The 13,686-nt window shown below is 44.7% G+C and overlaps 2 protein-coding genes across 2 annotated transcripts; one reads left to right on the top strand and one right to left on the bottom strand.

Annotated features, from left to right (window-relative positions):
• Window positions 1-43: 43 nt before the first annotated feature.
• On the bottom strand, window positions 44-6,739 carry LOC133023512 (ADP-ribosylation factor-binding protein GGA1-like). Its single transcript, XM_061090569.1, has 17 exons — window positions 6,678-6,739; window positions 5,545-5,629; window positions 5,342-5,417; window positions 5,090-5,188; window positions 4,864-4,987; window positions 4,605-4,705; window positions 4,365-4,445; window positions 3,883-4,020; window positions 3,667-3,748; window positions 3,418-3,531; window positions 3,188-3,328; window positions 2,953-3,017; window positions 2,684-2,871; window positions 2,146-2,372; window positions 1,870-2,039; window positions 1,650-1,760; window positions 44-1,245 (listed from the first exon to the last, which is right to left on the bottom strand). Exons 1-17 carry the CDS (start codon window positions 6,718-6,720, stop codon window positions 1,135-1,137), a joined length of 1,956 nt encoding a protein of 651 aa, XP_060946552.1. The 5' UTR covers window positions 6,721-6,739; the 3' UTR covers window positions 44-1,134.
• Window positions 6,740-7,289: 550 nt separating this feature from the next.
• Window positions 7,290-13,285, top strand: LOC133023506 (MICAL-like protein 1). Its single transcript, XM_061090563.1, has 14 exons — window positions 7,290-7,358; window positions 7,569-7,779; window positions 8,377-8,425; window positions 8,577-8,718; window positions 9,066-9,139; window positions 9,256-9,386; window positions 9,810-11,067; window positions 11,432-11,554; window positions 11,771-11,897; window positions 11,988-12,078; window positions 12,275-12,348; window positions 12,485-12,599; window positions 12,802-12,848; window positions 12,934-13,285. The coding sequence occupies exons 2-14, from the start codon at window positions 7,625-7,627 to the stop codon at window positions 13,065-13,067; spliced, it is 2,520 nt and encodes an 839-aa protein (XP_060946546.1). The 5' UTR covers window positions 7,290-7,358; window positions 7,569-7,624; the 3' UTR covers window positions 13,068-13,285.
• Window positions 13,286-13,686: the final 401 nt, after the last annotated feature.

Here is a 13,686-nt window from a genome sequence, read left to right as displayed (position 1 = left end):
GATGGAATGGATAAATAAATGAAAAGGCAGTCCGATCACCAAGAAAAAACTTTATTAGCCATTTGGAATATTTTTACCATTGTTATACTCTTGCACTTTGCACAAGTCAATTGTACACAACAGAACTGTCATTGGTATTTACAAGGCCGTCATATTGGAGATTAGTGAAGTGGGTCGTGATTGGGGGAGCTGGGGGGGGGGGGTGTTCAGCGACATGCATCGCAGAGAGTTGGTGTTTGAGACGCTGAGCGGGAGAAGCACCCGTTTGCAGCTCAGTTTGCATATGTTTAAATCATAAACCTCAATCTCCAGCTAAAGTAAAGATTTGACTAAATTTGACTTTCATATCACTGAACACTTTGAATATATTAACAATTTAAGGTTATAAAGTTGCAGACAAACTACAGAACCAATATGACTGACAAGTAACGGATGGAAAAAAATGAATCCATCCAAATGACTAAACGCTAAAGTTTGAACTGAAAAATAGGCACATGTGGCAGATAATAAACAACTCTGATGTTAAGGTATTTTTTGTTCTTTACATATAATCTCAAGCAAAGAAAGAAGAAAAAGAAAAACATTCTCTGTGCAAATGAAAAAGTGTTCAGAACTTTTCACTCATCACAAAAACAGACGTCACAAGAAGGAGGTGTGATTGTGTGGAGTTGCGTCAATGTAAAGCTCATGACTTCCCTCCTGGTGTTCTGGATTGTGTGAAGCATTGTGTGTTTCATTGTGTCTGCAGAACAAGCAGAGAGAAACGTAAACAGAACTTTTAATTGACTCTGTGCCTTGGCTGAAAAAGAAAACAAACAAAAACAACGTTGTCAAATATCCCCACGTTGTTGTTTTCTTCTTTCTCAGCACTGTTTGTTAAAAAGATAACAAGACTGCAACAGCTTCAGGGGGTGAAGCGGTTCCAGGTTTGTTTTGAATCCGCAACAAACAACAGACAAGACTCATTTAGAGCAAAGCAAACGCACGTTAAACAGACTGAGCATGAGCGTGATCCAGGGAAAACAATCAAGTACCAAGCAAAGAAAGTCAGCAGAAAGGAAAAGTTGAGTGTCGGGTTTGTTTTAGAAGGAAGCTTCAGTGTGAAGGCAGAGTCTGTCTGGTTGCGTTCAAATGCTATAGGTTCCCCCACGTGTCCGGAGAAGGAAAGTGTTCTAGACTGCCGCTCTCGCTGTGCTGCTGCTCTCCCAAGCTGAAGGTCAATCTGTACTGGAGCTGCACTTTCTCCTGAAAAACACACACACACACACACACACACACACACACACACACACACACACACACACACACACACACACACACACACACACACACACACACACACACACACACACACACACACACACACACACACACACACACACACACACACACACACACACACACACACACACACACACACACACACACACACACGAGAGGAGATTGTTAAACTTCCAGTGACACTCAGCTGGATGGAAAACTTCTGTTGAAATGCTAATAATGGTATCAAATGCAGCACGTTGTCTATTTTCTACACAGTCTGTGGTGTCACCTGACTGAAAGTAACTGAACTGTGACTTTCAGACTCAATTCGTAGTTTCTTTTGAAATGGACCATCCTGTATCTGGACAGTTAAAATCCGGACCCACCTTGTTTGGGTTTGCCAGCAGCAGGATCTGTGTGACGGCTGCAGGAGGAAGGATGGGGTTGAAAGCCGGGAGCTCAGTTCCTGATGGAGGCTGCAGCTTCACTGCCATAGACTACAGGGAATAAAATAAAAAATAAGTAAATGTAAAGTGCTAAATCAGCTGGTGACGCGAGTGTTTTCACACTAGGACACAAAGGCAGTCAGCTTTTCTCAGGGCTGACCTTTGGAGCGGTCGTCTCCAGGTTTATATCGGTGACGGGGGCGGGGGCCGAGGACAGCATGGAGATGATCACCACCAGCACATCAGGTCGAGATGGAGGCGAGTCACGGGCGAAATGACAGAGAACCCGCAGACTGTGTTTGTCAAACACGGTCACAGGTAACAGACTACCTGTAGAGAGAAGGAACAGAGAGAGAGAGGGCAGATGTGATAAATCCATAAACATGTTCTCAGATAGCAGAAGCATCAAGCTGTCAAGTGACCTCTGTTTACTTACTGGGCTTAATGGATTCTAATGGTACAAAAACATCAGTCAGGGTGATTTCAGCAGGAGGCGTCTCTGTTTGAGTTGGTAGAAGATCCAGCAACGTCGTTCCCAGGATGGGGGAGTTGAGGAGCGGTGCAGGATGTTCGGAAGAGAACACTGGGATTGGGGTTGGGAGGATGTTGGGCCCGGACTTGCTCTGGAGGTCTCTTAGTGTTGGTTTTAATTGGTGCTTGTCCCTGAAAGCAGAGAAATATTCAAACCATCTGTAAAACTAAACTCAGGATTACTGTCTGAGTCAGGTGCTGCAGACTTCCTCTGGAGTTTCTCCTGCTAGAACCCCAGTAAAAACCCTGGATGGTGTCAGAGTGAGCTCATGTGAAAATATAGCAGATTATCTGGAGGATTCACAGACGGAAAGTGAATGTTTCTAACACAAGACAGAGGAGAAAGTGGAAGAACACAAATCTCCGCTTATTTATGAATAAAAGACTGTTTTCCATAGATTTAGCAGCAATGTGAAGGTGTAAGTATAATTTGAGGTGAATACCATTTGACCTGCAGCCCCTCTGGAGGCAGGGACTGCTGCATCAGCGTCTTCCCCAGCATGTCCAGCTCGTCCAGGGCAGAGTTAACCGGGGTGGAGCCAGATGACAGGGGCTGAGGGTGGGAGGGGGGGTCCGGACTCAGGAGGAGACTTGGTGCTGAAGGGATGTCGGCCTCTATGCTGTCAGAAGACTTGAAGAAGAAGAAGAATCTGTTTTACAGACGACATTAATCACATTCACATTATAAGACTCTAATTCTCCCTCTTCTCACCTGGAAGGAGTCCCAGGCTGTGGAGTCCTCGGGAGGGTTGGAGGTGTGTGTTCCTTCACTTAAACCTGTGGGATGCACAAGGCGGCATTATTCACAAATAAAATAACAGGGTTTCCAGAAATGTTTCATCTTCAATTTAAACCTGAACAATCCTCAGTAGTTGCTCTTAAAACCCAGATTGGTTCATTCGCTGTTCAAATAAACACTCAAGAGAAAAGGCCTGACGTGCTCCTACCGAGGGACATGAGCTCGTCGTCAAGGAGACTCATCCCCATCTCCTGTGTGGGGGCGGTGAAGCTGTCTGTCGGAGTGGGAAACTCCGGGAAGGAAGGAGGCGACTGGGGCGACGTGTCCAATCCTGACAGATCGAGCAGGGCTGTGGAGAATGGGTTCGAGCCAGAAGTGAAATGCTTGAAACCAGGAAAAGCTAAATTGATGAAACGCATTTTTTGAAGCTTCACCCACCTGTTTGCTTCTGAATGTTTAATGTGTTGTTGCCATTTACTATCTCCCCCTTCACCTGCTGTTTGTAGAGGTTGATGACCTGAGTCAGACTGTCGTTGGCCTGGAGGATCTCCGCTGCAGAGACACACAAGAAAATCCTCCTTATCCTTTGCATCGTGTGGATATCAATCAGAGGAAATGACTGAGTAACGAGGCTCATCCCTTTTTTCCCTGTTCGCTTGATATTTAGACGGATGAACAAACCCTCACCCAGAGCCTCGTCGTTGTCCTCTGTGTCGCTCGCCAGTCTGAACAGTGTCGGCCTCATCTTCTCACAGCGCTGGTACAGGTCCTGACCACACAGCACACAGACAGAATTAAAAGCTTGCAATCGAGTTTCTGATCCACAGCTCAGGCCACAGTTGTAAACACAGAAGGAGCAGTTGGAATCTCCTTCAGGTTGAAAGCACATGTCAGACACATCACCTGTACGAGTTCAGCGTTGCTCGGATCGCTCGCTGTGCTGTCGTAGTCCTGCAGGAGCTGAGTCAGCAGAGCGCCGCTCTCCTTCACCTCCTGAATGGCGTTGACTCGCTTCGACACCTTCTCTGCTCGCTTCTGATCCTAAGGGAGGCAGGAGATACATTCATCAACAGAGGGGTGTGGCCACAGAGGCGTGCAGGAATGGCAGGAATGCAGAAGAACAGCCAGAGTCAGAGGGAGAGATCGTTTGAAAATATCAGCAATAAGAGCAAAGAGCAGATCCCTTTAAATCAGGACTAATTTAATCTCAACTTCTGCTGAGTCACTCTGCCAGCAACACACAACCCCCCCTCAGGGCAGCCAACCCATTTCCTTATTGAGCGTATGTTCCTGCCATGAGTGCATTGTTCAGATTTTACTCTCCTTTTCTTAAACTCACACGAAAAGGCTTATAAGGAGTATAAAGGAGATGGAAAGAGCTTTACCTCCTGGACCATTTCCTTGATAAGATTGTTGGCGGCTTTCAAGTCGTCAGGATGTGAACTATTCAACAGACGAGCCAGCGTCTGAAAGAAGGGAAACAGCCTTAGTTCAGACAGTGAAATATAAGTCAACAGTCTTTAGAAATCTTGAGAAGATCGAGAAAGCGGCTCAGGTCTCATATAGACTTCATACTGCAAAAGATAGTTTTATGCAAATTGTACAGTTATATGTAAAAATCTTACTTTTGACTTCTCCTCATCCTCAAAAATGGGGTTCTTGGGTCTGGGTGGAGGAAGGTTCAGTAGTTTGTCAGGTGGAAGCTCTGGGTCTTGTTTAATTATACCTGGTTACAAACACAATGTGAAAAAGACAAAGAGTTTATTACCATGTAAAGAGTGTTATCAGAGTTTAGCTGAGAATGGATCGGAGCTTCTCCTCTAGGGCTTCCCAACAACTTCAGAAGTTATATTTCCGTTCCTCTGAGGACAAGTGGCCTCTCACCTTGTTTCTTCAGCATCTGATAAGCGTCTGTGATCTTTCCCTCGTCAGGTAACCCTAAAGTCCAGCTGTAGATTAACTCCAGAACCTTGTTTTTCACTGGCTCTGGTGACCGTGAGCCCAGGTACTGAGTGAAGGATGGAGGACGACAACAGGGATTTACACACACAAGCGTATACAAATAAATATATAAATGACATATACAAGCACACAGGGAGTAAAGTCTTACCTTTGGAGAAACTACTTTGATGAGTTCATTCAGAAAACGGAACTTGCCGACTTCACTGTGAAACCTTTTCCCACAACTTTTCATACATGTTTCCAGAACCTTGTGGGGAAACAGAATAAAAAAGGGGAAACAAGCAAAGCAATATAATGTATTAGGAACAAGAACCTGTAAGAAAATCTAACAGCTCATTCTGTCCATGTAGGATCGGGATGCATATGGATATTTCTGACTCTGGATCAGATGTGAACTCACCAGCAGAGCCTGCATGGCCTCCCACTCCTGTGGAGACTGGACCTTGTGGGCCAGGAGCCTGGTGGCCAGCTGGGGTCTGTGACACAAGATACAGACGACAGTGAATGACTGGAGAGAAGCCTAAAATAACTGTTGAGAGAAATCTGCAACAACCAGAAGATCAATGAGGAAAGCATCAGAAAGGAAGTTCTCATCGGTCTTACCCCTTTGAGTCATTGTTGACCTGATCACAGAAGGCCTGGATGCTGCTCCAGTCTGTGTCCTTGTTGAGCGGGTTGGTAGCTGTGTCTGAAATGTGAGTGAAGGGACGTCAGAATGGTTAACATGATTAATCCTTATGGGTAAATATCAAGGTTCATTGCAGTAAGCAGAGAAAGTTCAAGTCCTCTTTTGAAAGGTTTATTAATGAATTTAAAGATTAGTTTCATCACTTAACAAAATGCATATAGAGGATATATACCTAAATGCTGGTTGTCTTGATTCATGTTCCTTTAGAGGTATAGTATTCATAAGTGTTAATGTTTGATCCCAACATTAACAATGCCTTTGTTAATACACGTGAGCTCTGTGCGTGTTGTGTCGGCCTTAGTAAAGCAACACACACACACACAAACTGCAGCCTCCACACAGGACCATCATGTATCAGCAGTTTCAACAAAAACATGGTGACCTATATCACAGCGAGTTGTGAATTATTCATATAGCTCCTCTGAGAAATGAGTCATCACGACCCCGGCCCCCGAGTTCAACTCATCTACAACAACAAGTACAAAGTGTTACACAATATTCATACACTGTGTACAGTAGTACTTTCTTTTTATAGATGTGAATAATGAGTTTAGAATATCTCTGTTTTTAAACACACACACACACACACACACACACACACACACACACACACACACACACACACACACACACACACACACACACACACACACACACACACACACACACACACACACCTAGCTTGCTTGCTTGCTAAGTGTCTCTAGGACTTTCTAACCCTAACCCAGTGGAAATCGACCCTGTGTGGTTCAGATGGCTCCACACCGGTCCCGGCCCCCGGTGTGTGCCGGAGCTGTGCAGCCGGAGCCGGAGCCCTGCAGCCCGGGTTGTGTTGACAGCTGCCGGCCACAGCAGCAGCTCCAGCTCCGGGAGCTAGGCTAGCTAGGTTAGCATCCTGGATGTAGCGGCGGGCTCCGGGTCCCCTCCGCCGGGGCCCGGTCCCCCTAGCGGGCTGTCAGGTCCTCCACAGCGACCCCCGGGCGGCGCGGGGCGAGGACCCGGGGCTCAACCCACCACAGGCCCGCAGACACAAGTTTAAAATACTCACTGATCCGAGACTCCAGCGATTCCGCGTCGGGAGGAGCAGCCATCACTGCGAGATTTGACTGGAGCGGAAGTCTCGCGAGAGAATGCGAGGGGGATTGTAGAGGCGGATGTGACGTTGAACAAGAGTGGACAGAAAATACTTTTACAAAATAAAAGCATAATTTTCAAACTATTACTATTCTACATTATTTTACCTGACATTTTCTAAAAACATTTTTAATGTGATTCTTACTGAACCAATGAATACATTATGATGAGAAAAAGTATCTGAACGTCTTCATCGTCTTCATCATACTTTAATACTTTCATATGAATTTCTACCTGCCAAGATATACACGATCATATATTGCATACAATTTAAATTTGAATAAGAATACAATTCAACAACAATCACTTCTAAAATCACAGAAAAAACTATTTTAAAAAAAGTTTTAACTAAGTTTTTCTGTCAGGTGCCTGAAACCGGAAACCTCCTCCCTTCCTAATTATAGTGGAGCAGCAGCTCGGTGTCGCCCTCCAGCGGCAGCTATGGTGCATCCCACCCACAGAGTGCAGCACAACCAGGAGCCACAGGGCAGCAAAGTAACGGATTCTAAAACTTAAAAACTTTTATTTCTAACAAATCCACTCCAGGATACCCGGGACGCGGATGATCGACGTCTCCTTCGGAAGTGATTTGCTGGTTCGTGCTGTTTTGTGTTGAGGATCCGTGCGACTCTTTGTGGATGGAAACAATGAGGCGATGTAAAAACCCTCGTGTTTTTTAATCTAACACCAGTCAAGTCCTTCCTGCTGTGATGCGCACGTTTTGCAGATTTATTTATTTATTTATTTTGCACAGGAAAAGTATTTGCATGTGTGGTGGATGCTCAGCTTCCTGTTTCCTCCTCAGAGTCAGAGCTGCACAGATCTGAGTGAATCATCAAGTGCCATGTCCGTGCAGACATCATGTCTGAGCTCATCCCGTCACCCAGGACTCTGCTGGACTGGTGCAGAGTCACGTGCACCAGTTACCCCTCCGTGGACATAAGCAACATGTCCACCTCGTTCAGAGATGGACTCGCTTTCTGTGCCATCATCCACAAGCACAGACCGGACCTGATGTGAGTGGACCACACGTTTCACTTAGAGCTGCAGACCAGTTCAGTCACACCTCGTTGTGAGGCCCGATCTGTTGTTTTATTTTAAATGTTTATTTTTATCTTCGTTTTAATATTTTTTCAAACTTTTTTCAGACTTGGATTGTTTATTTATTTAATTTATTACATTCTATTTGATTCAATTTATTAAATTCTTATTTTATTTCATTTACATTTTGTCTCTGTATTTGTTAAAATTTAATTCTACATTTTTATTATTAGTTTAATTGAATTGACTGGTTCTGTCCTGAGCCTGCTTCCTGTCTAACAGTCTAATCTGCAGCAGAGTGACAACCGGTTCACTCAGACTAATCTGCTCCTATTTGCTTAATCTTTCTCTGTCTCCCTCCTCGGCCTTTAAATGGGATTAGTCTATTTGTTTTAACCTCCTAGAAACAATAGTTGAACCTGACTCTAATCTCATTTACAAGTTAATCTGTGATCTTCAACTCCATTTTGCTTTGTTAAGCATCGATTTATTAAAAGTCATCTGTTTAGTTTGCTTGCTTTTACTCATCCCAATTTAATCAATCCCTGAATTTTCCCTTCCACTCTCTCCAGAGATTTCCGCTCCCTCTCCAAACATGATGTTTATCTCAATCACAAACTGGTGAGTCATTGACCTCCATGTTGTTGGAATGTCTCTCTCACCTATGTGATTCGTATTTATGTCCTCTTACCAAAGCTAAAACCTATGAAGTTCTTATTTTGCATCAGTCATGTTCTGTTGTTGTCTGTGTCTCCTTATTCGTGGTGTCCAGGCGTTTCAAGTTGCAGAAACAAAGCTGGGCATCCCTGCGCTGCTGGACCCAAAAGAACTGGTTTCCACCCGGGTCCCTGATTGTCTGAGCATCATCTCGTACCTTTCATACTTCTACTGCGTCTTCAACAGGAACACTCAGGGTTTGTACTTTTCTACAGACCTTCAGCTCTTGACCTTTTCTTTATTTAGAGTAGCTTGCAGCAGTATTATCTGATAGCAGGTTTATTATCTGACTCGGTGGTAGATAGGGGGTGAAGGTCTCTGACAGGTTTGTAGGATGATGCAGTGGTTGAATCCCAACGCTGAGAGCCTTCACATACTTCACAATTTCAGATTTAGGAGGAAGACGCCTGAAAGTCTGTGAGTCCTTGAGGGGGGGGGGACAGTGGGACTCAAACGTCTTCTCGAGGTCAAGACACGTTTTCATGTAAAACTTCTCATGTATCAAACTGTGCTGTTCTCCATTTGTCTTCTCTTGACTGAGCAGCAGGTTCCTCTGGTTCGAGATCATCGCTCGTCTTCAACAAGAGTAAAACTCCTGATGGTCTTAAACCCCTGAAGGTAAATCAGTCTCCGTCGCTTCAACACAATCATCCTGGATCCTGTTTTCACACGCTCCTGGTCGCCTCAGCTGTGGGTTTCTCTGTCTGAGCTGCTTGTTCCTCTTCTGGTTTCAGAGCTTGACTCATCTGGAAACCGATCGGTTATCCACGAGGCCTCGGACGGTGTGTAATCTGTGTTTCAAGCCCGTCCACCTCATCCAGAGACATCTGATCGACGGGAAGGTTTTTCACCGCAGCTGTTTCAGGTGAGACACTGTGACACCAGTGTTTATTTTAGACCTGGGAGAGACAGACGTGAGAATCTATGACCTCTGCAGAATTATGTTTTCATTTCTCTTCGTCTGTTTGCTGCGAGGATTATAAGCAAAAACAGGGGGCAGATCCAGGATTCAATTGGTTTAACATTGAGAGATGGAGCATTTATTTCCTCTAATTTCCCAGGGAGTCATTTATAGATGCAGATTATTTTTTTAATCAGGCACATTTAGAGAATTGAGATGTATGAGTGTGAGATTTGTTGCATCTTGATGGATAGAAGGTCGACTGCCAGTCTCACTTTGTTCTCTTCAGCATATTTGAGTTATCATCGTGTGAGATTATCTGACATCTGTGCACGTCAGAGTTCTGTGTTCAAACTACTCTCACAGTACAACGTGTTTGTCTTCCAGGTGCAAACTGTGCCACAGCACTCTCTTACCAGAGTCGTACACACAGGGCAGTGACGCTGTCTCCTTCATCTGCAGCGACCATTTCACAGACAGTAAAAACACTCATGTTGACCTCAAACAGAAAAGTGGATCTGCTGAAGACCGTCCCAGGCGTGCCCTTCAGTCAGGCTATGTGTCTCTGTGTGGATTGGCTGTCTCCAGCGTCCCTTATTACACTGAGACAACAGAGTCACAGGACAGACCGGTTTGGGAAGCAGCAGAGGCCAAGGAGAGGAGCAGCCTGGTGGAATGCAAAGATAACAGAGACTCAGCTGCTGGACTGAAGAACATGTTGAAGACGCCAGCACCTCCTCATCTTCCTCCACCTCATCCTCCTCCACCTCGTCCTCCTCCACCAAGTGACGGGTCGGTCGCAGGGGCTGGAAAAGATGAAGCTGCACCTATTCAGACAGATGGCGAGACTCAACAAGAAGCCACAGAGACTCACCAGCCGTCTGAGCGCTCCTCGCCGTGTGTACGAGTGACGGAAGGAAGCGGTTGGCAGGTTCCAGCACCGAGAGAAAAGTCCGACTCATCCGTGGTCCCTGTTCCTGCACCGAGGACCAAAACCTCCCAGACCACAACCAGCTCTACATTGAAACCCAGCCATCCGTGGATGACCATCATTCACCCAGGACCCTGGACCCAGCTGCCTCCTGCTCCCCCCCCGGTGCCCACTCCTCGGACCAAGTCTGTGTTTAAACGGCAGGGTCCCTGGTACGGATCCAAAGTGACACCCCCCAATCCATTTGAAGAGTACATGAAGGAGGAGGAGGCTCCGAAACCTGAGCCCTCGGTGGAGGTGCTCCTTTCAGAGGGTCAGGGCAGTTTGGTAAAGATCATCGGAGCCACAGAGGTGATTGTTCTATCTGATGAAAATACTAAATCAGATGTAAACCCGCTGGATGAAGACATTCCAGCTGAGACACCAGATTACAACGAGGCTCAACCAGGGGGAGCGAGTGTGGAGATGTCCAGTGAACCAGCTGCAAACTCAGGTCAAATCACTTCCACACATGTGGGAGAAAATGGAGAGACGGGTGTTTCCCTCCCAGATGTGACCGAAGCAGCTGCATGGCCACATGTTGCACCAGATGAGGGCCAGAGTCCCGTTTTACCCAGAAGCCTCTCTGTTCCCGTCATCACGTCGGTCCACTCTCAAGGTTCCTCGCTGCCGGCCGGTCTAGGGAGTGAATCGGCCTCAGGCTGGCAAAGTAAGGTACGACCAGAGATCACCGATAATTATTACTCTTATGTCACTGATCACGTTATCAAAGGGTTGTTTCTCAACTCCCATGTGGTTACCATGGTAACGGCAAGCGCAGCACATAGTGGTAGATAAATGGAGAAGGAGGTAACTGTCACTTTTCCTGAGATGGGAGGTTGCTGAGAAAAACGGAAAGACAAACAGACACGATCACTTTGTTTTTGTAACAGTCATCTCAGGCTACACGGCGCATGGATTATTATGGGATGTTAATGCTATGTAAACACATCAGGTTAAACAGGTTTGGAGGAGATGGGGATAATTCTCTGTGATGTTATCTCAACTTGATAATCACATGTATCCCTTTGGTCTGCAGCCGGCCTGCAGAGAAAATCCTTTTGATCGAAATCCCACGATGATCAAATCGAAGACTTTCCAGGCGCTGCCGTCTCAAAGGGCGCCGGCTCCTGGACACGGCTTCCCTCTCATCAAGAGGAAGGTATGAAAAACCTCCAAAGGCAGCTGATAATAATAATACTTGATAAAAGTGTATAGTTTCTTGATAGAAGGGATGCGTCCAACATTAAGTTAAATGTTTCTCATTGAAAGCTTCAGTCTTTAGGGACAAAATGTAAATTCACACATGGTTTTGCAGGTTTCTTTCTGCACGATTTTCCTGAGTTGTTGTTGTTGTTGTTGTTGTTGTTGCTGACAGGTGCAGTCGGATCAACATGTTTCTACAGAAGCGCTGCAGACTGAGATGACAGAGGTGGAGAAACGTCTGGAGGCTCTGCAGCACAGAGGAGTGGAGCTGGAGAAGAATCTGAGAGACTGCCAGAACGGTGCAGACAATTATTCACCGGCACAAAATCCCTCTTATTGTGATGCACTGTGCGTAAACACTCACTGTGTTTGTCCATTTTTTATTCCAGATAAAGAGGAGGAACGAATGCTGATGGAGTGGTTCTCTCTGCTCCATGAGAAACAAGCTCTGGTGCGCAGAGATACCGAGCTGCTTTATCTGTAAGTGCAGAAGTCAAGTGGTTTATTTTTAGCCCCCTGAGGATGTTGCTGTTTCCCCTTTAGCAGGAGCCTTTGTTTTGTTCAGATTATTAATGTGTTTTTTGTAGATAAATTAAACCTGGTTTGGATTTGTGCCTTATTCTTCAGAAGTGTAAAGGGGATTTCCCTGATTTGTGTTTGTTTTGAACTTCCTCAGGACAAAGCAGCAGAAGTTAGAGGAGAGACAGGCGGATGTGGAGTATGAGCTCAGATGCATCCTGAATAGACCTGGTTTGTTTATGATGCTATTTACGTTTTATTAAGGGGTTAGGGTTAGGTAAGGGATTTAACCTTGAACAGGGGATGTATGTTGTGTTATTATATCACTGTCGGTTGAACGTTCACACGCTGTTCCCTGCTCCCTCAGAGACGGACTGGAGTCAGGAGGACCGGGGGCGAGAACAGCGGCTAATGGACGAGCTGGTAGCCATCATCGAGCAGAGGAACCAGATCATCAGCAGCTTGGATGTGGACAGGCAGAGGTGCAGAGGGAAATAAAAGACGATACACAGTGTTATCATACTCATTTTAATCTGAGTTTGCCTGTTTGTTAGTGAGAAGGATCAACGTAAGACAGGTTCACATGAAACTTAAATGAAGGGGAATTATTTTTAAATGCTAATGGTAAAGAGGAGTGTGTACATTTTGGTGCAGATCCAAATATAATTCTAGATTTCTTAACAGGGAAAGAGAAGAAGATGAACTTTCTGAGGACAAGAAGAAGAACAAAGGTGAGAAAACAACTGTGAAGTTTAAGTTTCTAACTTTTCCCCCGTTCCTCTTACGCCCCTGTGTTTTCCTGCTGTTCCTCCTCAGCGCTCCAGAGTGACGAGCTGAAGGAGCTGAAGGATCTGAAGAAGTCAAAAGGAAAGTTCAAGCCCACAAATGTGTTTAAGATGCTCAACCATAAAGCAGAAAGCATCAAGGGCTCCACGGACAAAAAGAGCTGATTTACAAACATGAAATGTTTTACAGATACAAAGTTCTCATAAATAACAGAGTCATTTTATGGTTTTAGACTATGAAGGTGTTAATATTTATTTTGACCGCAGACGATGATTATCATATGAAATATGATAATAATAATATAGTAATGTCAAGAAGAGCAGCTCAGTAGTGTAGACAAGATGAAATCTAATTTTCTATCTCTGCTAATTTTTTAACTGTATCAGTGTACATTTTCTATGTTGCTGTATGCAGCCTATAATAATGTTTCTTTATTTTGTTACATACTTGTATTTGTAGAAGTAAGCAATAAAATATTTATTTGAGAAAGTTCTGTTGTGTGTTGTCTATGGAAAAGAACTTTATTTTATTTCAAACCGTTCTGTTTTTAGAGAAATGAGAGATCAACTATGCTAAAAAAGGTGATTTTTTTTATTCACTTAGAACAGGAAAAAACTACTTGTATTGAGTTGAATGACTAAAAACAACATTTTTCCTAATAGCAGATAATATTTTATTTTGCTCTTAGATGGTTTTGGTTCCGATTAGGGCTGGGCAAGTTAACTCGTTTTAATCGAGTTAACTCAAGTGATGAGTTAACTCGATTAATTATTTTATCTCGCA

This window comes from Limanda limanda, chromosome 17, assembly GCF_963576545.1.
Source record: "Limanda limanda chromosome 17, fLimLim1.1, whole genome shotgun sequence".
In the NCBI taxonomy this organism is placed as follows: domain Eukaryota; kingdom Metazoa; phylum Chordata; class Actinopteri; order Pleuronectiformes; family Pleuronectidae; genus Limanda; species Limanda limanda.
Note: the sequence above shows the minus strand (reverse complement) of the source record. Positions and strands in the feature narration are given on the sequence as shown.

Excerpts from the sequence above, each read along its gene's own strand:
- LOC133023506 (XM_061090563.1), top strand. The coding sequence starts at position 7,625 with ATGTCTGAGCTCATCCCGTCACCCAGGACTCTGCTGGACTGGTGCAGA. Across the intron at positions 7,780-8,376 it reads AAGCACAGACCGGACCTGAT|AGATTTCCGCTCCCTCTCCA; the intron begins GTGAGTGGACCA and ends CACTCTCTCCAG. Across the intron at positions 12,349-12,484 it reads ATGCATCCTGAATAGACCTG|AGACGGACTGGAGTCAGGAG; the intron begins GTTTGTTTATGA and ends CTGCTCCCTCAG.
- LOC133023512 (XM_061090569.1), bottom strand. The coding sequence starts at position 6,720 with ATGGCTGCTCCTCCCGACGCGGAATCGCTGGAGTCTCGGATCA. Across the intron at positions 5,418-5,544 it reads GTCAACAATGACTCAAAGGG|ACCCCAGCTGGCCACCAGGC; the intron begins GTAAGACCGATG and ends CTTGTGTCACAG. Across the intron at positions 2,040-2,145 it reads ATTAGAATCCATTAAGCCCA|GTAGTCTGTTACCTGTGACC; the intron begins GTAAGTAAACAG and ends TTCTCTCTACAG.